The sequence below is a fragment of the Toxotes jaculatrix genome, chromosome 15, assembly GCF_017976425.1.
Source record: "Toxotes jaculatrix isolate fToxJac2 chromosome 15, fToxJac2.pri, whole genome shotgun sequence".
In the NCBI taxonomy this organism is placed as follows: Eukaryota; Metazoa; Chordata; class Actinopteri; family Toxotidae; genus Toxotes; species Toxotes jaculatrix.
In genome coordinates this window covers 22,471,733-22,495,172 of record NC_054408.1, presented here as the reverse complement: position 1 = coordinate 22,495,172, position 23,440 = coordinate 22,471,733, and the positions used below count along the sequence as shown (strand labels likewise).

General features: G+C 41.3%; 3 protein-coding genes across 3 annotated transcripts; 2 read left to right on the top strand and 1 right to left on the bottom strand.

Annotated features, from left to right (window-relative positions):
- Positions 1-38: 38 nt before the first annotated feature.
- Positions 39-2,840, bottom strand: tyw5 (tRNA-yW synthesizing protein 5). Its single transcript, XM_041057352.1, has 8 exons — positions 2,682-2,840; positions 1,851-2,005; positions 1,686-1,755; positions 1,548-1,592; positions 1,232-1,369; positions 1,017-1,104; positions 757-873; positions 39-466 (listed from the first exon to the last, which is right to left on the bottom strand). Exons 1-8 carry the CDS (start codon positions 2,760-2,762, stop codon positions 162-164), a joined length of 999 nt encoding a protein of 332 aa, XP_040913286.1. The 5' UTR covers positions 2,763-2,840; the 3' UTR covers positions 39-161.
- A 221-nt stretch (positions 2,841-3,061) lies between these two features.
- Positions 3,062-6,083, top strand: maip1 (matrix AAA peptidase interacting protein 1). Its single transcript, XM_041057390.1, has 5 exons — positions 3,062-3,383; positions 3,505-3,576; positions 4,558-4,684; positions 4,782-4,932; positions 5,032-6,083. The coding sequence occupies exons 1-5, from the start codon at positions 3,069-3,071 to the stop codon at positions 5,108-5,110; spliced, it is 744 nt and encodes a 247-aa protein (XP_040913324.1). The 5' UTR covers positions 3,062-3,068; the 3' UTR covers positions 5,111-6,083.
- Positions 6,084-6,705: 622 nt separating this feature from the next.
- On the top strand, positions 6,706-23,195 carry pgap1 (post-GPI attachment to proteins inositol deacylase 1). Its single transcript, XM_041056992.1, has 26 exons — positions 6,706-6,951; positions 8,383-8,536; positions 11,668-11,843; positions 12,569-12,740; positions 12,959-13,119; positions 13,399-13,451; positions 13,552-13,618; positions 13,766-13,871; positions 14,119-14,177; positions 14,396-14,479; positions 15,523-15,572; positions 15,735-15,786; positions 15,866-15,943; positions 16,059-16,134; positions 16,220-16,293; positions 16,398-16,449; positions 16,529-16,595; positions 16,672-16,777; positions 16,905-16,943; positions 17,158-17,342; positions 17,541-17,771; positions 17,912-18,047; positions 18,283-18,333; positions 18,525-18,736; positions 19,313-19,417; positions 19,522-23,195. The coding sequence occupies exons 1-26, from the start codon at positions 6,820-6,822 to the stop codon at positions 19,658-19,660; spliced, it is 2,817 nt and encodes a 938-aa protein (XP_040912926.1). The 5' UTR covers positions 6,706-6,819; the 3' UTR covers positions 19,661-23,195.
- Positions 23,196-23,440: the final 245 nt, after the last annotated feature.

The following is a 23,440-nucleotide window of genomic DNA, read 5'->3' as shown; positions in this document are numbered from 1 at the left end:
TATTATGACTATTTTTAAAGAAAGACCTCTGGGGATTCCTCAGCAGCAAACTGGGCTGGACATTTTCCTCAACTATAAGATCAGTCAGAAAGTCACATTAACAATACAATACAAAACATGACACACTCTTCTTAAATATTTTATTTGGTTCCTCTGCAGACTCATCCAGGTTTGGTGAATTGCCTGCTGGGTAATGTACTGTCAGACTCCTCCTGTGTACTGTCACAGAATGTCCGCTTTTGGATGAGATGAATCATACGCCGCCCGTAAAAGTCCCGATAATCTGCCGGAAGTTCATCCAGAGTGTGCAGTGCCCTCTCCAGTGCCTGAAGGGCTCGAGTTGCAGCCACTGGGTCTTTGTTACCGTAAGGGTCCTTTTTGTCATAGCTGTCAGCAGGTAGGTGGCGCCAGAACACGTTAACACCCACACCAAACAGCAGAGCAGTGGTGTTATGGAACCACAGCGCTGGAGAAAACAGGGAAACTGGATGATGTAAAGTCTTCAGTGATATAATACTACAGTAGAAATGTTTGATACTTTTATTGAAATGCTTTAAAAGTGCTTTGGGCCCCTCAAACTGAATAGCAGTATTTTTTGTAGAGCATTTGTCAAAACCTGATTTATTAGTTTCTTTACAGACGTTTTGTTTTACCGTTAACAGAGCCCTAATGAACCACAACATCCAGACTTTGGTCTGAGTGTTTCCGTAGCTGGGTTTGCTGAAGTGGTTGGTCAGTGTGGACAGCTCTGCTTACCAGGGATAAACAGCAGATCTCCGGGCTCCAGAACACACTCGTACCGCTTTGCCTTCACAAAGTCCGGGAACTGTTTCAGATCTGGGGCATCAATGTCCAGAACCTCTGATTTATCACCTGATGGGTTACATTCAAATTAAAACCGGAAGCTTTTAATTCCATCCAATCAAATGACATGTACATCAGAGCTTAGTATGAAAATGGATTAGACTGATATATGTTGTGAATTCAGACACTGGCATCTTTCCATAGCTACTTACCTGACAGGTAGAGGTGCAATGCATCCTGGGGGCTGTACAGGACCACTCTCTTCACCCCCGTCACCTGAGCCAGCAGGTTATCCATCACCTGAAGGAAATACACCCCCCAGAGACCAGAGGAGGGAACATGGAACCGCTGACTTCTAAGTTCACAGACAAACCTCTGGGCCACTTCAGAGCTCCTAACAACATCAAACCTCACATTATACACTCACATCGTAGTGTGTCCACAGCTGCAGACCACAGGAGCTGATCCGGAAGACACTGGAGAAAAACTGATCAGGTTCAAAGAAGTGTGGGATGTGAAAATCCTCCGCCAAGTCTGGGAACTGTTTGTTCAGATCAGCAGGTTCCTGTGAGAGATGGAGCGTACCTGCATCATGGGTCAGTCTGACATTCAACTAAGTCAGAATTTCAACATATTAATATAGAAATCAATAACAAAAATCTCTAAACTTTTCCTTTTATTTGTACCAGAACAAAAAGTTACGTTCCAGCTTCTTGGAATTCAAAAGACAAAGGTCTGAATACCTTCCGGACGTCCTCTCCCAGTGATCGAAGGTAATAGCTCTCATCCTGAAATCACACCAAGAAGTTTGTGTCATTAAAAAAATTTAACATGCTGTGAAAAAAAATTATATACCATACTCTCATTTTATGATACTTCACCTCACACAGGAAAAAGTCAGAGTGTTTTTTCTCAGATGCCCTTTTCACAAATTCGTTGAAAGGCAGAGTCCTGAAGAAAGAAAAAAAACACATAAGGAGCAGCTGAGAAATCTGCAGAGAAACAAGAGTTGATGTTTGTGTTCATGTGTGAGGGAGAAAGCTCACCTGTATACAAAGTTTTTGTGAAGGAAGTCCATCTGTGGTACTGTGGACACATGGATCTTCACTTCCTTGTCTCCTCCTCTCTGTGCCAGATATTCCACCGTCCACTTCTCCAGGCACGGTCCGAGACTCACGCCTCTCAGCACGGCTGGTCTGCGCTGTAAAATATTTTTTAAATTTTTTTTAAATTGTTTAACTGTAGGTAGCCGCCTACAATGCAGTGATAAATGTATCTGTGATCCATATTATACATGAGTTAAAGGGGCAGTCCACCGTGAAGTTTAGTTTGCTCGTCATGGCGAGTACCTCTCAGCCTTTGAAAACAGTTGCGTCATGTCTCCTGTGGCTGTGGAGAAATTTGGTCAAGTCTGAGAAAATAACCCAGATGATGTCATCGGGGTTATCTGGGCTTGGCCTGTGAGACACTGCATTACAAACTGAGGCTGCAGGGTTTGTAAGATGACGGGGAATTAGCTGGCAGGGGCAGAAAAACCCTTTCAGACATAAAATATCTCAGAATAATGAAAAATGCACATCAGAGTTTCCTGGAAACCCAAAGATATACAGTTCATGATCTAACAGAGAAAAGCAGCAAGTTTCAACTATTAATAAATGATCAGAAACACTTTCTGTTAATCGACTAATCATGGTCAACAACGGTAAACAATACAACCTGAATTGAGGACTTTTTAAGGCAGTTTGGAGTGTGACACTGAGAAGGCCAGCTGCTTTAAAAAACACTTAAGAAGAAGACGCAGTCCGCTGCAGGGTTCTGTGTTCACATTTCCTGCTGTCACGAGGAACAAGACAAGTGTCTGTCGGAGCAGGTTTTACCTCAGGACAGATCTCTCGCAGAAAAACGTCCCTGTCTACTTCTGTAAATACAGGCACCGGTATCTTTTCCTGCAGCTCCATTTCACACGCTTTAATGTGTTCACCAGTCAAAATAAACAGCTCCTCAACTTCACCGGCTGTTACATTTTTTGTGTTCCCCTTAGAAACCAAAGAAATCCTGGGTGAAAGTCGAGTGCTAAAAATATGTAGTATGTTAATAAAAACTAATGTGTTTATGTGTTTAATATTGTAAAAAAAAAAAAAAAAAAAATAGCATTATAGTCTGGGTATTTTGTTGAATTTCTGTCTGTAGTTCTAAAATAAGCAATTTGTTCCTCTCCGGAAGATACAAGTACACGGACAAGAAGGCGTCCGAGGAATCAAAAGATGGCGCTGCCCATGTTAAGAGGCTGTTATAGATTCCCATCAACGTTTAGCTTTACTCGTCTGTTTTTAAATGAACGTTTCTTCCTGAACCGGTCCGGTAAAACGCGCCTACCTCCTTCGCCGCCTGCCGGTGCGGCAGCGTCAGTCCGCCCCTACAGCTCCGACCGGGGAGGAGAAAAACAGAAGCAGAAGGTGGTGGTAGTCGGTATCCCGAACCCTTTCATCTGGTTCCGCACCCGGATTTACTACTTTCTGATCAGAGCGTACTTTGATAAAGATTTCAGCATTGAAGAGTTCACGGAGGGAGCGAAGCAGGTCTGGGAAACCTGACAGATGTGGTGCAGATGTGTTTATCCATGTGCCATTCAGGTTTAAATTACAGTCTGCATCCCGATGATTTGCTGTTGTTGATGAGATCGTTGTGTCCACTTTACAGGCCTTCACCCATGTTTCCAGACTCCTGTCACAGTGTCAGTTTGAGGCTCTGGAGGGGCTGGTGGCTAAAGACGTGAGTATGGGAACCGAGCGGTCCAAACTTTCCTTGTTATACCGGCACATTCGCCCGATGTCTCCATCACTGCTGCGTCTGAACAAAGATAAACACAGTGTGAAAGTCCTACAGCACACAGAAGCTTTGACTTTGATTGCTCATAGTGACAATGCAACAGGTCTCTGCTCAGATTTACAAATCACTGCAGTGCTTCACATTCACAGCTCTGACTTGTCAAAGTAGGAAGAGCACAGATGTTACTGTTAACATTAACTCTGTTCTGATGTCCCAGCATGTACAATACCAGGCCACCATTAACTGTACTATCTCCATCTGTGTCTTCACTACTGTCACATGTCAATAAGTCTTTTGTGAGAGAGGATGATTTTCAAGGCAGGGACATAAAATCAGCTGCAAAAGAACAAGCAATGCAGAGACAGGACACACCAGGACATACAGACGCATATGCAGGTCTAAATATAAAGGAATAATAACGTGTTTAAGGCAGGACTTGAAAGTTTAAATTCCACAAATAACAAGTTGGTTAATATTATGTTAATTATGTTATGTTATGTTATGTTGTGTTATGTTAATGTTAAAAGAACAGCCAGCAGCAGCTTTAGGTCAGAAGCTTCAGGACCTCAGGCACCTGGAGGGGATTTGAGGGCTTAAACATTTAGAGATGTAAGGAGGGGCCAGTTCACTGAGTTCTTTATCTTATAATCCCTCAGGGTCAGAAGACATGGAAGAATCAATATTTTGAAATACTGGACAGTTTAACTTCTAAAAACTATTACAAAGGATAAGGGGACGTGGATTATTTCCGTAACAACAAAGACACTAGTAACAAGTCATTGTGTGGACACAAACTGATGAATAAAGAAACAAACTGACTCAAATGAGATGAACTGAAACTCTTAGTGTTTTCAGTATCTGCCTGTAGAGGTGTGACATCTCTCTGCTGACGTTCAGCCCTGTCACATTTTCATGTCCCTGCAGTTGATTGGAAAGCTGGAGGAAAAGTGCAACCTGCTGCCACTGAGCCACAAGAAAGCTCTCTCTGCAGATCCTGACGAGATCATGTACACAACGCCCGGAGACGTGGGAATCTACTATGATGATAATGGTCAGCATGAAAGAGCTGTTGTGAAACCCTGTTCATTTGGTAGCGCAGTGTGAGGAAGACATTGCAGCATTAATCAGCGTCCGTACTGTTTTTCCAGGCAGAAAGTTCGTCAGCATCCTGATGCGTTTCTGGTATCTGACTAGCGCGCACCTTCCTGAGGACACCTTGGAGGGGACTCGTATCTTCCAGGTGGCCATCAGTGGAGAGGGACAAGCAGAAACAAAAAGACTGCTAACTGCAAATTATGAGTGAGTAGATCTGTCTTGTGCATATAAAATACTAAATGACCAAGGAAATCTAAGGAAATCCTCTTCTGATCTCTCTTTTTTGCTTGTTTCTCCGGACAGATTCCAAAGGGAGTTTACTAAAGGAGTGCCACCAGACTGGACCATTACAAGGATAGAGCACTCCAAGCTTTTGGATTAAGCCGGTTTTGATTTGAGGTCTTTGTGCCAGTGGGAACTAGTCAAAGACATGAAATTCTATTCAATATTTGGTTTCATAAATTGAGGACAAAACAGCTCCAGGTTATCCACAGAGGAAAAACAAGACACAGCTACTCACTGGGAAGTCAGAGGAAAGCACCAGGACAAACCTGGATCCATCCATTCACTGTTCTCCTACATGTTCTCCAGAAGTGTCTACAGTCAGTGTTTCTGATTGTACTCTTCACAATCTCTAATATCACAGAAACCAATGGTTAGAACTTGGTTTGTAAACTCTTGCTTTGGACAATTTTGTGAAAATCAAATATTATTTTCAAATAAATCATAGCCTTATTTTAATGATTAAATAACACGTGATGGGTGCAGTGCACTGCAGAAGACTTAACAGCGACATTAGGTGATGACAAACACCACATGCTGATTGTCCTGATGCAGTAAGTGCTGCTCCAGTCTGATTCTTCAAGTAAACACTGAGGATTGTTTGCTGACACAAACTTCTGACCTGAGACTGATGATTTGACTGAAACAGTTAAATACTGTAATCAGATGTTTTTTCCCATCAACCTTAGATCTGCTGCTGCACACACTTTAATATTTAAACACAGATGGTCTTCAGAGGTCAAAACATCAAAAAAAACATGTGAAACCTCTTCCTGAGAGAAAACATCTTAATCGCCTCTGTTTTTGAAGACTGACTGCTTTCTGATACAGTTTTTCCCAGTTGAGAACTTTTGTTTCTCTGTGTATGACTGTGTGATATAAAGGTGTTAATATTCAGCGTGCCTGATTTTTTTTTTATTCAAAAAAAAGTCTTTCATTGTATTCCTCGTAAAAAATATTTGACCTGTGGAAGTCATGAGAGGTACATGCAGTATATGTTCTGGGTGTGTTAAGGCAGCTTCATGCAGCTGCAGCAGACCGGTGGTTGTTTTATTAAAGATTTCAGAAATGAACTATGTGCATTTAATTTCCTGTAGTATCTTCTACACACAAAGTATCTACAGTGGCAAGAATAACTATGTTAACCCTTATAGTCTTTAGTGCTGGTGGAAAAAATAAGTGAACTCTTGGATTAATAACTGGTCAAACCTGCTTTGTCCTCACTGACCGTAGACAAGCACTTCTGGTTGCTGCTGATCAGACCTGAAAAATGTTCTGGAGGAATTTACTTTACCCCTGAGATGGTGTTTTCATATTGCCATGCAATGTACTCCATACATAGAGCTGCATGTTCTTCCCAAACCATTCAACCGTAGTTTCCACAAAACATTTTCCCAGTCGTGCTGTGAAGTGTCAGGCTGCTTTTGGGGAAACTTCAGGTACAGTGATGTGGTTTTTTTTTTGCAGAGCAGCAGCTTCCTCTGTGGTGTCCTGCCATGAAATGAAACACATAAAATAAAACCAATCAAACTTAGAGAGGCCAGTTCAATTTAGCAATTCATAACATATATAGTGTCATTCCCTGTTTGCTCTCCTATTGGTCCATTTTCTCAGTTCTCTCCTTCCATTGGCCGAGCAACCTGCCAATCACCGCCGTCTGTACCAGTATGTAGTTCCTGTTGTGTGGCTCAGCCGGTGAGTATGACAGGCTGTGTGGTGTCTTTCCCCGGCAGGGAGCTCATTACCTGAAGACCGAAACATGGAGGCTGAACACCTGTAATGTCCGAGAGCCGGAGTCGGGACTGAACCATGAAACTCGCCACTGTGACTTTCTACGGGTTCGCCTTGGGGCTTCTGGCGGTTGGCCTGCGAGAGCTGCTGACTGGCTTCGAGGAGAACAGATGCAGTATGACCTACATGTTTGAATACCCGGAGTACAGGGTGAGTAGACAGGCTCACTAATGTACTTCACACACCGCGGACAAACACACGGACGAGCCCGTGGAGCGAACCCGTGTTTGTTGGCGTCGTTTTCTGGCCGAGGCTGAGCACGTCTCCATAAACGGGTCGTTTGCTCAGTTTCCGCCTGAACAGACAACAGAAAATTTCACTGTCGAGCTGTTTGGAAAGCTGTTTCCTTTTCTGAAATGAGTCTGCTAACGTTACCTGACAGAGACAGGGACGTCAGGTGCACGGCTGTGCTGCTATGGTGTTAAACCCCAGTGGTTTCTGTTCACACACACACACACACACACACACACCACACACACCTGTGTGGCTGGAGTTGTGGGTGTTTGTTGAGGGTGCGGGATTAGATTAGCCGAAATTAGCCAGGTTATAAAAGCATAAATCAAATCCTGATCCTGGAATCCTCTCAGCAGGTCACCAGCAGATCAGCTTTACAAGGTACAGACGTGTGTTTGTCAGATGTTCATCTCGCCCTCTTCTGCTTTGTACGCGCACTGATGTGCTCATCTGTGGAGCACAGCTGGAGGCAATGCACTGTACGGACATCAGTTTCACTTCAGACAGGAGTTTATGCTTCTTTTTTGTTGTTATGGGAGAAGGGAGGGAGGGAATATAAGAGCTCTGTACATCTAAAAATAATCCGTTTTCTTGTTTATGTGGACATGGTCTCCTGAGTCAGGGTTGGCTCAATATTAGTGCCTGTGATGAATACAGGGCAGAGGGCACATGATTAAAGGAATAATAAAGCAACAGCCTTTATCAAAGGCAGGGCGGGGAAGCCAAATTTAATAGAACTAACATACAGTAATAAGTGTAGGAGGTTATGATGTGAAGTGCTAGATATGATTTTGTTTATTGTGATATTGTAAACAGGTTTAGATTTGTCATTTTTTTTCCAGTATTGTGGTCTAATCTAATCTATTGTCTTAATTGTTCTTCAATTTGATTATTTGGTCTAACAAATGGCAAAAAATACAGAAAAATGTCCGTCACAATTTATTTTCGACTTGATCAGTAAAAACTTACCACAGATGCAGTCTTACACTGTTGTGTGCCGCTGCCTATAACAAAGGTCACTGCTTGTACGGATGAAGAGTCAGCTGTACCAGAAAGTGATCAGAGTTGATGTGATCTGACCTCACAGGAGGTTGTTATTCTCATTTCAAACCAAAAATGGGTATTTAGAGTAATTCAGGTGAAGTGGACCTCAACTGAGGGAGGGGTTGTCTGCCAGCTGTGGAGCAGATGTGCACATGTAGTTGCTTTAGTGTGCTTTTTTTAGTGAAAGTGTCACGTGACGTGTTTACACGTGTGACAAAAGTTTAATGAACTGTGTGTGTTTGGATGTCAGTGTGGAGCTTCATCTAATAATCCGTGTTGTGTGGGTGCACGTTGTGTTCACAGCGCGTGGCTCTGCCTCGTCGCGTGGCCAGACTGTACCCAGCCTATGGGCTCTACCTGTATGGAGAGGGTCTGTACGCCCAGGAGACCCGAGCACTAAAACTCACCGGTGCCCCTGTGCTCTTCTTGCCTGGAAATGCTGGCAGTTATAAACAAGGTAAGTGCACAAAGTTAATGGTGGATATTTGAAGATGTCCCATGACAGGTGTCAGTACTTGCATTTAGATCTTCAGCTAGCAAAGGGGGAAAAAAAAGTGGAAGTTTTGCATCACAGCTGAGAGTGGATATTCAAATGCACAGCCAGGACAAGGTGACTTTTTTCAATAAGTGGATGGGCTGAGGTTGTTTGAGGACATCAGTGCGGCTTCATGCTTTTTGTTGATTAGTCTCTTCTTAACCGGCAGGCAAACTGGATTGTCCTTCACAATTTTTGCACACAAGCTTTCAGTCTGGAATTCATATGTAAACATTAAATAATGTATTAATCCTGAAAAACTGGCTTTTGGAACCATTTTAAAATTCTGTGTAAACCTGAAGTTTGTGCATGAGTGGAAAACTTTCTGATGCAGATTTATTTTATAGTTTAATAAGGCTGAGTCACAACTACAGACTTTTGTAAATAATTTGTAAACATCATTTAACAAGCTCAAAATCTCAATGACCCTAATTTTAGCCCATATACTGTGTATGGCTGCAGTGGGCATCCAAAGCCTGATTTATCTTAATCCTCTATGCCACAGAACTCAATTGCTGTCTAAAAACTATTAAAAACACATGACCTACACTGTTACACAGGGTGATTACCACACGCACACAAACACAATGTACAAGTAGTTTATTTGGAATCAATCCCACACACACACACACAATTCTGCTCCTGTAAATACCAGAGGTGTGGACTCGAGTCACATGACTTGGACTCGAGTCAGACTCGAGTCATGAATTTGATGACTTTAGACTCGACTTGACAAAATGTAAAGAGACTTGCAACTCGACTTGGACTTTAACATCAATGACTTGTGACTTCACTTGGACTTGAGCCTTTTGACTCGACAAGACTTGCTACTTTCCTCAAAAACCCAAAGATTAAAAAGGATGTTATTTAAGGAACGCTCTGTATCTTTCTTTGTATGTGTGCGTCTGTGTGTGTGCTGTCGGCACAACATCCAATCAAATTAGATCAACGTTGTTTTGATCCGACAGCATCCATCCAATCAAATTGCAGGACAACCAATGAAGACGGACTGTCAAACAGCGCGCTAGCTGGAAAAAATGATACCAAAGATAGTTTCGTTCGGGTATAAAAACTACGAGGTGGTCAATAAAAAACGAATTGCAGTATGCAAAACATGTGGCTCGAAGATTACAGATGGAGACGCAACAACTTCGAACTTCGTTCGACATCTGAAGTTGCACAAAGAAAGGTAAGTTCTGAATGAAAGCTTACATTTATTGGCTAAGTAGCTTTTTCTTTGCTGTGTAGCTAAATCATTGCAAACACGGTAATTTGTTGCGTCTACTGCGAGTTCACTCCCTTATTCATACCTTTGTTAAGTATTTTTTTAACAGGGCTATGGTTGAGGTACTTATACATAACATTAGTCAAGGTATCACACAGTAGACGGCGGTTAGCAGCAACGCATATTTTAGCCACCTACAAAGAGGCAAACCTAATAAAATCAAGGTCACTTTAAATGTGCGCCATATTAAGAATATGTGTACCGTTTTAGCTTGCTGTCAGACGGATTTTTCCGACAGGAAAACAAAGTTATACTGCTCGTTGTTCTTACTCTCCAGCAGTCCATTGACGAAAAAACAAGTTAGCTTGCACACGTGAGTTGCTGGTCTACGTGCTGCAACGTAACACACTAAGATACAAAATATATTATCACACAATGTTAAGATTGATATTAATAATATGAGTAATTAAGAGTAGTTTCAATACAGTTCATGTGTGGCTATAAGGGATGTTCTGACATCTGTTTAATATGCTTACCTCTTACATAATATATTATTGCTGTGTGGTTAAAAGGACTCGAAAGGACTTGAAACTCAAAGTGTAGGACTTTGGACTTGACTTGAGACTTGTCAATCTTGACTTTGGACTTGACTCGGGACTTGCCTGTCTTGACTTGGGACTTGACTCGGGACTTGAGGGCCAAGACTTGAGACTTACTTGGGACTTGCAAAACAATGACTTGGTCCCACCTCTGGTAAATACTCACCAGAGCACTAAATGTGGATTAATCCACTGCTGAAAATAGTCCCCAGCAAAAGCACTATTTTCTACTGATTGTGTAATCTTTGATAAAAAAAAACAAAAAAAAAAAACACAGTGCCCGGCTGTTTTAGGAAATTACTGAACTTTGTTTAAAAATGAAACTGGTTATTTGTGACTCAACAAATGGGCTTGGGGCAGAGTGCCACCAATGGGACAGGGAAGGCATAAAGTATTTAGAAACAGAGTTACAAACTGTTGGTTCTGGGATTATCAGCAATAAATAAACACAGAATAATGCTTATATCCTTCAATATAGACTTTAATATGCTTTAATAAAGGCTTGATTTTGATTATAATTATCAGTGTTTATATCCAAGTTGGAAAAAACTCAGTCATGGATAATTGAATCTGGGATCTTCTAATGAAATTAAGTTTTCTCTACCTAATAACTGAGCTGTGCTCTCTGAAATTACACTGGCCGCCCATTCTTGCCATCAGTTGTGCGGAGGAGGAGAACACCCACGCTTTTATTTATGTGAAGACAAACACATTTTGCAGTTACACTTCAGCATTTGTGATGATTAAACACGCTCGCTGTTCCTCAGCATCTTTTACGTTTGCACTATTCAAGATTATGTATTTTTGACAACAGCTGTTGTTTGTTAAGCTTCAGAAGTTAACAGTAGCTTGATAAAGGAGCAGTGTCAGATCTGAGAGTTGCTGGGATGTTTCAGGGCCCTGCCCCACAGGAAGAAGCTACAGCCTGTGTAAATTTAATGAGCCTTTTTAACAGAATAGCTGCCCCGAGGATCTGAAGATGTTCAAGACACGATGGCTCTAATCAATAATTCAAAATATTTAAAAAAAATAATTTGAGCATAGGAGCTGTGCATAGATAATTATATCAGCACGTCAGTTTGCAAAGTGCCATTAAAGCTAAGTTCATGGTGGTGGTGAGCTTAGGTTTAGCATTGACCTAATTGACCACTGACTTCAGGCTTTCTGTGAAAAGACACAGCCTGGTGTTATTATTTAACTCCATCACTTTTCTTCTTCTCTCGGTGAAGCTCGCTCCCTGGGCTCGGTGGCACTGAGGAAGGCTGAAAACATGGAGGGAGGTCTCCACTTCAACGTGTTCACCGTGGACTTCAATGAGGAGCTGGTGGCACTTTACGGTGGCAGTTTGTTGCGGCAGACACATTTCCTGCACGAGAGCATTAAAGCCATCCTGAGGCTGTACAAGGTCAGGCCTTGAATATCTTCCACTGGTCATACAGGGTTACTTACCCTAGATCACAGATATATCCCTGGTGGAGTCATATTGCACTGTGGGGGATACATATCACACACACATATCATCCCATCACCTTCTACATTTACATGTTTAGGCATTTAGTTAATCTTTCGGACTTTCACGTATGCATGCAGTAATAAATAAGCTGACAAGGCAAAACTAGAAAAAACGAAATGTCCTAAATTGGCAACATTACAAGAAGCCAGCAGGAGTATATTCAAGCTTCCATTAAATATTTACATTTATCAACCTACACACTATCTGTATATTACATGGGTTTAAACTAAAGCATTTGCAGTTGTAAACACCTCTTCAGATGTGGTTTATGTTCGCATGAATGCTAGTTACCAGTGTTTGCCAGCTGTTGTCTGGCAACTGGTGCTTGGATATGAGGTTTAAAAGCAACATGAGACAACTAAGAGAGCTCCAGTGAGATCTGCAAAGTAATTTAATTAAGGATCAAAAGAAGCAGTCTTGAAAAATCATGACAGCTAATGCCAAACGCAGAGGTCACAATCTGAAGCTAACAAACAGGATTTGCATTATCCAATATAAACACTACACCTTTCATTTTCTAACACTTTCTGGTAAACGTATAGCCCTAAGGCCAGTGAGTGTTTTAGGTTGGAGCTTTATCAGTCTGCTTTCTCTCTCTCTCTGTCTCTGCTTTCCAGCATCTGAAGACCCCTCCCAAGAGTGTGGTGCTTGTGGGCCACTCCATGGGAGGAGTGGTGGCCCGGGCGTTGTTCACTTTGCCCCGCTTCAACACCAATCTGGTCAGCCTCATCATCACCCAGGCGTCTCCTCACCTGGCTCCGGTGCTGGCCCTGGACCCATACCTGCTGGGTAAGACGTCTTCAGTGGTACATTTACACTGTGTGCTCTGAGTTGTGTCCTCATCCACAGCAAAGACCACATCTGATTTCACTGATGTTGTTGTATATGCAAATAATATAGAAAGAATTGTTTAACATGACAGCAGTATGAAATCTGAATTCATATAAATAGTGTATGTGTAAACATTTGCATTGGATGTTCCTCCCCTTTGTCCCTGTTGTGTACAGATTTCTACTCTGCTGTGAGACAGAAGTGGGTGAACCAGGCGAACAAACTCAGGAACATCACTGTCCTGTCTGTTGGGGGTGGTTACCGTGACTACCAGGTCCGCTCTGGTCTAACAGCACTACCTTGTCCCTCAGGAGACCCCAATAAGTTGTCACTGGTGGTAAGATTTGTTTGTGAAAGGACATTTTTAAGAGTTGAGCAACTTCATTTGCATTTTGACTGAAGGGACTCAGTTAAAATTGAGTGTCCCTTGTACAGTTTCCACCCTTCAAAAATATCCCTTCTCTGGGAATAGTATTTTTTTTTGCCTTGTTAGACACATTGGCAAAGAAAACTAAGAGTTATGGGGACTATTTGGTGCCAGAGAATGTAAATGTAGGTTGTATTGGATGCTGCACTGCTCTACTGTATGTTTCAGTGTCTTTTTATTTTTATCAAGGCAACTGCAGTTCCTAGGACATGGGTGTCCACTGACCACCTCTCCATAGTTTGGTAAAAGTCATGATATTATGTTTCAGTAGAATATGCATTTATCCTTAACTATGATCCAAGTACCAAGTTCATATTTCCTGTGTATGTCTTTATGTTCCAGGTGCAAAGAGCTCGTTCTTGCCACTGTCAGGGCGTTCTTCGACCTCATCGATTCTGAGACCAGACAGGTCAGAGCAAACACATACTAATGAACTTCATTTGTCAAAGAACAAAGATGTTATTTTGAAGAGACGAGTGGGAGTTGTACATCCACCAAATAATTAAAGCCCATGAAATGTTTCATCTCTGATGAGCGTTCATTGTTTTCTTATTAGTTCACAGAAAACCCTGAGAAGAAAATGGCTGTGCTAAACCATCACTTCATCAGACATCCTGTCAGGATGCTGGGAGAAACGCAAGACACCTCCATCTCCATCTTAGGTTAGAGAGAATCACTTTACCAACAACAGGCTGGAATAAACCGATCCATTTCTTTATTTATTTATTTAGAGCACTGTCCCGTTCATGTTCTTTTAGATGGTCGCTGAGCTGTCTTGCACGGATTTCATGTTTTTGTATTGTATTTTTAAAACATTTGGAGTTTTCATTAACTGTCCAAAGCAAAGCAAACTGTTAGTTTTGACTGACATATTATCCTGTTCTTTCTTTTCGTATTTGTTTTTTCCAGATTCTCCTGAAGTGTGGACTGAAGTGAACACACTGCGTCTGGCATACAGCACACCAAAGGTACCAAGCTATGTACTGACATAATAAATGAACTCCTTAGATACTGTACAGTGCAAACTGAATGGTAATTGATAAAATCCAAATAAATGCAGTCACGCAGACTAACATCTGGTCATGTCCAGTCTAGCAGTTTGACTAATGATCTATGAAAACAAAGCCTCGATACAGACAGGAAGAAATGTACCAGTTGTCATCACAGTGTTGCTTTTTGTCCACAGGAAGGACAGGTCAAATATTTCCTGTTTGCTCTGTCGAGTCGCAGGAAGGCCTACAGCCATTTTTACTGCCGGAGCAACAATCTGGTGAGTTTTTATTCCTTTTGTTTAGAGCTACAACTTTTTAAATGCTCCATTTTGCTTAGCTGGTTTCAGAGTTCTGAATCATCTCTCCACATCTTTGATTTGTTCAGTGGTTCATACAGATGCTTGCAGTGGCTTCTGAACATATTCTGATTCACAATTCACTTTTTGCACAGTGTATTGTGTTGTAGATTTAATTTTAAATGCATATAATTGTCATTTTTCCCTATCAGTCTACACTAACTAACCCAAAGTGAAAACATGGTTTTAAACATCTAAAACTCAGAACCTCTGGTCAGAATTGAGGGAAAAATGATTGTTGCCAAATACAGTCATTGCTCCTGAGGAAGAAAACTCCATAGAACATCTGTGGAGAGACGTGAAGATGACAGCTCACAGGTGCTTCCCCTCCAATCTGACAGAACGTGAGAGGATCTGTCAGGAAGAATGAGATAAACTGCCCAAATGCAGGTGTTCAAAGCTTGCTGAAACGTAATTGCTGCCAAAGGGGCTTTTACAACGCAGTGAATTAAGGCTCTGAATACTTTGTAACGGAGAGATTTTAGTGTTTTTCCTGAAAACATGTTTTGACTTTCATTCATTGTCATTACGGGTCATTGAGTGTGGACAAAAATGGCAGTTTCATCTATTTACAAGTAAATCTACAAAATAATGTGTGCAAAAAGTGAAGGGGTCTGAATCAAATGAAATAAAATTCCAGTTCAGTCTAATTATCAAACTGCAAAAAAGCCATTCATCCAATGGAGCAAACCACTTTTCTTTTAATTCATATATTCTGTACATTTTGCTAAATTCTTCTATAAAATATGAGTAAAAACAAAACACCTGAAAAAATGTGCCAGACAAACCCAGATTACAGATAATGCACTAACCAAAAACAGGCTGTGCACAACATATGCTTGGTCCTGTCTCACTGGAACGTGTTAGCTCTTGTCTGTCAACGTACAAGAAACTTGCACTAAAATTCAAAGTCATCAAATCAAATTGTTGAAGAAAAGTGTGATTCTGATGTTGTTGTCCAACAGGAGATGACAAGCTGGGTGTATAGCTGCGTGCACAAGACCGGTTCTTCATGGTGAGAATATGACAGGAGAGTAACTCTGTTCCTGCTGCTAACGTCTTCGATCTACATCTTAACTGTTTTTCTGCAGTCATCACTGAGAAAATGTTTCTTCTGTGGTTATGTTGGATGATGTAATTTGATTGTGCTTCATTCCTGCTCTGTGAATTTTTCCAGTGTGCGTGCTGTAGATTTGTCTATGGGAACTGAGCTTCTACCACCATACAAGGTAATCATCCTGTAGAGACCCTGTCCAGTTCAGCCTGAGCTGATGTTGGTTGCTCCTAACAGGCTGTTCTCCTCCTCAGGTCCTGATATTGAGACTCAGTGACTTGTCTTCAGTTACTCATATAGTTGTTTCAGCTTCCAACCTCAATGGCAGACAGGTAATGAGAAGTGACTTCTCTGGTTGAAACAGAAAGAGAAGAAGTTAATTGTACTTTGACACATCATTAATATTAATTTATACAAATGACAATACAAAGTCTGTCTGTTCCACAGTTTACGGTGGAGTGCGAGTGGCAGAGACAAGAATCTCAGACTCTCTCTGTTCCAGTACCACATGTCCTGTCCTTCGGTGAGTTGTCTTGCTGTTGACTCTGAGTCTCAAACCTCCTAGTGAAAAGAGACACGTTCCTTCTCAGTAACTGTTGGTTTTGCAGGTTTGACTGTCAGCGATGTTACGATCAACTCCTCTGGACTTCTTCACACCATCGAGCTGCAACACTTTCACCAGGTAGGTCTCTTTGCTTTTTTTATTTTATTTTTTTTAGTGCTTGCTAGACTCAGTGTTCCCGTTCCTACTGTGTCACTAAACTCTGGACACCTCTGTGTCTTCAGGTCTATCAGGCTTTCAGAATCAACATTGCAAGCCAGTGCAAAGTACACAAAGGTAAGTTTGTTTTTTATACCTAGGCACACACATGTTCACGTGCTGAAATGTGATATGATTATTGTGTCTCTGTCTGCAGATCGAATGTCCAATGTGTACAGGGTCATGGTACCATGGTTTCGAGAGGACTCTTTAACCACAGTGAGGTTAGTGCCTACTTCTTGCAGATTCCCATGACTTTTTCACTGTATCTGTAGTGACTTGATGTCATCTGTTCACCAGTGTGCCCTCAGTTACCGAGATCTCAGGGATGCTCCATACAAGTCGTCCAGACAACGCCTCAGGTGTCCTCCTTCAGCTCCACACTGCCCCCAACTGCCAGTATAAGGTACTACTCTCACCTGCGGCAGTCTTTCACACTCCTGATGATTCCTGGTGACAATTTATCATATAAAACATTGTTTTTATCATTAATGTGGATATGTAAAATTAATTATGTCTACCCCCTGTTTCAGGTGTCAATAAGGACTTCATTACCCAGGGTGCTGGGACAGGTATAACAACTTCCTTGTGTTTGTTTGGGTAACGTACCAGATGTCTTTTAATGGTGATAAGGCTTTTTTAGTCATTGCTACAATCATTGCTAAAACATTTTAAACCATCCCAAACCATAAATGGAAACTATCTATGCATTTATTGTTCTTCATGAACAAGCAGTGATTCAGTTATGATAAATACGTGTCTCATCTGCTCTGTCCCATCTGACAGATACTGAGGTTCTGTGGTCCCATGGTGCCAGTGTACACAGCTGTAACTCTCCTCCTGGCCTGTGGGGGGCAGCTGTCCTCCATCCTGAAGTCAAGGCGAGCTGCAGGCATGAGCCAGGTGGTGGGTAAAGGCCTGCAACCTCATAAAGTCAACCTGCCCCTTTATATTCTGCACATCTTGCTTAGGTAGGCATTGAAGGTCTAATGTTGAAATTGAGTGTGAAAATGTATTCTTCACCTGGAAAAAGACGTTTGACTCTCCTTACTGGCCTTTACCTGTCGTGTCCCACAGCCTTCTGTCTTTCATAAGGATGTTATATGATGATACCTGAAAATTCCCATATGAGTTTTCTTTCTAATCCTCCTGTTCCTCCTTCCCCTCAGCTGTACCTGGTTCCAAGAGGTGTGGTCCATTCTGTGCCTCCCCCCTATGGATGCCCTCCCCCCTACCTTCCCTGATGTAACGTTTCATGAAGGCGTGGTACCAGTTGAAGAATGGCCCCACCTCCTCTCCCCTCTGCTTTACATTTTGGGAGCAGCTGTGGCATACTGGGGGAGCACAGTGCTCTGTCTGATTATACGACTGATCTCATTAATATTAGCTCCACTACACAGGTATGGTTGTACATTTAAACACTGAGGAATGTGGTTTGAAGCTGTAACTGGATGGTCTTTAGGCAGAATGATATATTTGCACATCTGTTCTTGAATGGCATCCATTCTCCTTTGAATATGTTTTTTATTTTCATCTGCAGACCATCTGTCTCTAGAGATTGTGGCACCCTGCGCCTTCGGACCCAGCTCGTCATCACTCTCTGTCTGACTGTTATGGGCGGGACGTCCTGTGGAGCGCTGTCAGTCTTTGTCGCTTTTCTGCTCCACCTTTATAGGGTGAGTCGTAAGACATGATGAAAGGAGAAAAAAAAAAGCCCTTCTCCAATGATTTTGCAGGGTAGCATCAATAATTAAATCAGTTTAGATACGATATTAACTCTTATTTATCTCTCAATACGTAAAGCATGGACTGCCAGTGTAACGTGTGTGTGTGTCACACTGGAGCTGTACAAGCTAAAATGTGTTTAAAGTATTCATTAATTTTTTTTTTCTTTTTTCATTGCATGCTCAGGTACTGAGGCTACAGATGACAGAGAGGTCTTTGCGTCACATGCTGAATCTGGTAAGATTTTCAGTTTGAACAGTTTTGAACCACCTTCCATCTTGTATGAGCTAGAGATATACCTATATATGAGATATATCATCATATACAATACAATCATGCAAGCTATCTGTATGCTATACATACGGAATACATTTTTATTTCATTCAGTTAAACTTGGGAATATTCCCATTCTTCCACAATCTTTCCAGGCGCCCCGGAAGCACAAAGAAGCTGAGAATGGCACAGTTGATGCTGAGTGCCTGAACAAGTCTAAAGAATGTAATGGCACCCCCCTACTGTCTGAGTGTGCTCTGCAGGAGGTGAGGGATGACCTACAGCTCCACCTCTGCCTATCAGCACTCCTCACCCTACCTGTCATGCTCAGTGCTCCCTCACTCATCCACTGGATCCGTAACCTAAGGTAAAGTGTTAACATGACGTTAGTGGAACATGTGAGAGTATGTGAGACGCCTTGAAAAAAACCTGCCCTGCTGAAGTGCCTTTGAGCAAGACACTGAAGCCTGTATCTTGATTATTACCCCATATCTAACAAAAATGCTAATTAATTAGTGTCACATGTTATTAAGAAATTCTAATTACTGCATTCACAGTACAAAAGCAGTACGGCTAGTACAGCAGTTTAGCACTTTCTCATCAAGACCAATAATGTAATTACTTAGCCTATCTGAGGTGTTCCCACTATCCCACTATCCCACATTTTATATAAGCAAGTAGTCCTACTTTCTAGTTTGCTTGCCACGGATCATGCACTGTTGGTGGCCTTTTAGGTGGAGCATGGTGATGGTGAAATTTGTGTCCCTTAGACCCTCGCAGACCCTTTTCCAATATTGTTTTATCACAAAATGGCAAATGCATGCCAAAATAAATGAAGTAAAAAGTCAAATGAATGTTTAATACAATGGTGAGGTGGTATACAAAGTAAATGGCATGAGAAATGGGTGTCTTTGTTTGTTTTAAATGTTGTGATCCTCTACAGATATTCCACTCAGTTGGATCCTGACCCTTGTTGGCCACATATTGTGCCTCTAATTATTGTGTACATGCTGCTTATTAACTGTAACACCTTAAAGCTCTGCAACAGGTAAGATCACACCCTCACCAACACACACACACACATTCCTTATGAGCTACGTTGTGCCGTAACAACTGAATATTCACTTTTTCTTAAACCTTTTCTTTTTTCAGTAAACTCCTGCCTCTGACTTCTTGCCTCCCTCTGCCCTTGGCCATCACCATGGTGATCTTCTCTCCACTTCACCTCTACAGAGTCACCTACTTCCTGTTGGCGACACTCGTCCCTCTGGCCTTGTGTTGTCTGCTCTGACGGTACCTGGCTGCTTTCAGTCTTCATCTCTACCATAACAAGCCTTTCTCTAAGTTACAGCCTGACTCGCTGAAGCTGGTTGGGACTGATTTGTCCCAAAAAGACTTGATGTGTCAAACTTCCATGGAGCAGAGCCATAGACATACATAGCTTGGGGAACTGCCTGCTCAATGTTAGCACTAAAAGTTCCATGGCAATTACACTATATTTTAAAATGAGAGGATGTAAAGGCCTTGGAACATTTGGTGCAAATATGGCTCTGTTGGATTGTCCTGAAACCAAGTTTGCCTTACTCTGTATATCTATAGCTCTGCCTTCAAGGAGCAAGAACTCCACAACCAGTGAAGCTACTGATATTAGAGATTCTCAACAGGGTGTTACTGTTAAAATGTGTTAGTTTTATTTTTGTTGTTTTCAGTGTCTGTAGTGATATTGCTCACTGTGGGTCACTATGCTGTAACCTCTCACACTGCCTACTGCTTAGCAATGACTTACAGTTGTGTGTAACTGTTACCTATTGACTGTCGGAGCACTGCCACAAAATCAGTGGCAGTGTCATACATTCATTCCATGAGAAAAATCCAAAGTAATCATGTTTACATTCTCCCTTAATCATTTGGTGATGCACAACTTTGACAATGGCAGCAAAGTGAAGGTTTTCATTGGAAAAGGCTTGAGCACATGTTCAGGTTCCTCACATTATTCAGAAGAACATTGGGATCTAGTCCATGTTCTCTACAAGACGCAGGTGTAGCTGATTTTCATAAAAGTGGTCGGACTGAGAGCGGTATTCATTTTAGGGAGGCACATACATCTGTTTCTTATCTTAGTTGTAGTTTATCATAGCCACTCACACTTTCACTATAGGCAACAGTGACTGTTAAATGGCCATGGGCTTATCTAAAAGAAGCACCAAATAGCCTCATGGGCAGAAATAATAGTGACACATTTTCCTATATGAAAGGAAAGAGCCAAGAACTCAAATGATGATGTGCAGCTTTGTGTCTCCACTTTAACTAATCAAAACTAGTCCATGTCAGCCCTCCATGTCTATCTGTTCTCTTGATAAAGTCAAAATAACCTTCATCACTAATTTCCTTAGTCCGATTACACAGTCATGCCATACTCTGTCAGTGGGTTTCTCTTTTTAACAGAGAAACTGTTCTCACTCTTCACTTTGATTTTTACTAATTTGCTGTTCTGATACAACTACTGTCAATAAAACTTAGTTTCTATCTTGTTTCTACTAAACAAGTAGAACTTTGCTGTTTTGTCAAGCAAAGTTAAGCTCAGCCTTGGTTGAGAAAACAGCAAAGAAGAAACAAATGTGTCAATGAAAATAGTATATCTGATTTTACAAAAAGAAACTTGGCAGTACTGACAGTTAATGCTGCTGAAGTGTAAATTATGCTGAAATGACCATACAAGCACTGCTAAAAACCGAGCCCTGTGATGCTGTGGCTGTGCAGCAGTAGTTTGGCACCTGTGACCTGAGAGTGGTGCCGAATGGTGCAGGCCTTTACTCCATCACTGCTTCAGTGTCATCCAACACTACCTGCATCAGTAATTGATATTAGCAGATCCAGTCACTGCTGTAAATCTGCCAGATCCCTGCCAGCCGCTGAATTGCCAGATAAAAACAGTCACCTCTGAACAGGGTCGAGCTAACAAACACTTTTAACCTACAGCGACTTTCTAAAACAAGCTAACTGGATGCTGCTTTTTTTTGTCTGGCAGGTCACTGCTCATTCAGTCAGCAGCCAGTAAAAGTAGTCGCACAAAAACAAGCAGCTGGCAGAAGCTGTCGTTTCTAACCTATAATCTAATTCACCTCATGTGGCTGTGTAATATACAGTATGAACAAGCTCCTCTGGAAGACCTTTAATTTACTGGACTCATGTTGTCAACCAGTATCCAGGCATCATGCATATACTTCTGCACATTACATGTACTTGAGTGATGTAGATACACTGCATACAATGTTGATAACGCTTAGGAGTTATTGCCTTATATTTCTCTGGGTCACAGTGGATGCAGTTAATCTGATTAAAAGAAAACCAAATTTCTACAGTTTGATCTGAATTACATATAAGATATAAAAAGAGATTTTTGTAGTTGTTTTTATTTTGACATTAAAGTATTAAATAAAGTAAATAGACATCTTTTGATCAGTGTAGGAAATTATATATGTGTCCAAGAGGAGTTAATGTTATAAAACAATACAGCATGAAGACGTTTGATGCAGAAACCTCCATGTCACAAGCCTGCTCCAGTCTGCCTTTGTGTGCCAAATCAGTAGTTATACACGTGTTGACAGGTTAGATGCGATTACACTAAAAGGTAATGAGGTGACTGTGAGATAATTTTGCTAAATAGACTACTTAGCATATGGGAACGCAACAAATCATAAATATCCATAGAGTTTTTATTTTATGGACAGTCACACAAAGCTGGTGTCTTAGTGTCATGGTGACTGTCATTACTTGTGGTTGTTGGTATTTTTATACACTGCAGTAGAAGGTGTTTGTTGTTCTTGGTGAAGCTTTGGCCTAGCAAAGTTTAAAAAGCAGACTACTTATTTTCTCTAAGCCTTGGATTTCTATTTTGTTGAAGGTTAAGGGATGTCTGTTCAGTATTGCACCTGATTCACATGTATAACGTGATTCAAGCTTCAAATAACAACTTCAGGCTTTTAAAGGAACAGGAAAGGTTTTAGATTTCATAACAAACAGTGTTTGGGGTTGATAATGGAACTGGCTTCTGTTTTACACTTAGGATTTATTAAGGTGTGGTTCACCATCCTAATACCAGGTGTACAGGTGAATATTTATGTTTTTTCAGATCTGTGTAATCTGAAACTGTTGCTCTGTGTCCAACCACACAGAGCAGAAGAGCAGGTCTTGAAGTTTGAACAAGAAAAAACTTGTGACCATTTGAATTTTTTTTTTTTGATGCATAAGAACACATGGATTTCTTGCAGTGCCAGGTTTAACCTTTTAAAAGCAACTTAGAAGATAAAGCTGGAGTTGTTCTATATTTTCATAACCCATGAAAAGACCAAAATGAACAAAGTATATGTCCGTCTCTCAATACTTTAAAACTTCCCTACCCTGTTTCTGGCTCTCAGCCCCAAACCAACTGGGTTTTACTGAGGCTGTAAATCTTTAATAACTGTTCACAGATATACAGCATCATTTTTTTTTTGGAGTGGCTCAGTAATTTCTTAAAACAGGTGGGAATTGTAGATTGTGGTGGAGCGTGTTGTGTGCTGTGAGCATGGTGTGTTGTTATGTCATATAGGCCTAACTTTTTCTTTTTTGTGCTTTTTGAATTAAGTTTTTGTTGCCAATGACTTTCAAGCCGGTTGCACTCAGAATGATGCTCCTTTGCCAATACAGTTTATCAGTTTCATAAAGCTGTGGTTTATTGGATAATTGCAACAAAAAAAAACAACAACAAAGGTTTAGTGATTTATAAATAGGTGTTCTAAAATCTCACCAAGATTTTTACCATGCCAGCAGTCAGCAGAGGAATTGTGGGAAACGATACTGAAACATCAGGTTTTGGTATCTCATCTAAGAGTTGGCTTTTTTGTTATATGTTAATACATCTCTGTTTTAAAATTTGTGTCTTACTTTGTCTCACATCTTCTTGCTGTTGCTCACGCCCCCTCATGCCAGCGAAGCAGCTGCTGTGCCTTTCTGCTTTCTCGTGTATGCAGCAGTGCATCTGTTTCATACCTGCCTGTCCGTGTCAAACCATTCAGTCCTCAGCAGCAGT

Coding starts and splice junctions, on each gene's coding strand:
- maip1 (XM_041057390.1), top strand. CDS start 3,069: ATGGCGCTGCCCATGTTAAGAGGCTGTTATAGATTCCCATCAACGTTT. Junction 4,685..4,781: donor AATCTACTATGATGATAATG/GTCAGCATGAAA, acceptor CTGTTTTTCCAG/GCAGAAAGTTCGTCAGCATC. Junction 4,933..5,031: donor CTGCTAACTGCAAATTATGA/GTGAGTAGATCT, acceptor TTCTCCGGACAG/ATTCCAAAGGGAGTTTACTA.
- pgap1 (XM_041056992.1), top strand. CDS start 6,820: ATGAAACTCGCCACTGTGACTTTCTACGGGTTCGCCTTGGGGCTTCTG. Junction 16,135..16,219: donor ACCACATGTCCTGTCCTTCG/GTGAGTTGTCTT, acceptor TTGGTTTTGCAG/GTTTGACTGTCAGCGATGTT. Junction 16,294..16,397: donor AGCTGCAACACTTTCACCAG/GTAGGTCTCTTT, acceptor CTGTGTCTTCAG/GTCTATCAGGCTTTCAGAAT.
- tyw5 (XM_041057352.1), bottom strand. CDS start 2,762: ATGGAGCTGCAGGAAAAGATACCGGTGCCTGTATTTACAGAAGTAGAC. Junction 1,593..1,685: donor CTGACTTTTTCCTGTGTGAG/GTGAAGTATCAT, acceptor GTGTGATTTCAG/GATGAGAGCTATTACCTTCG. Junction 467..756: donor AGATCTGCTGTTTATCCCTG/GTAAGCAGAGCT, acceptor TGTTTTCTCCAG/CGCTGTGGTTCCATAACACC.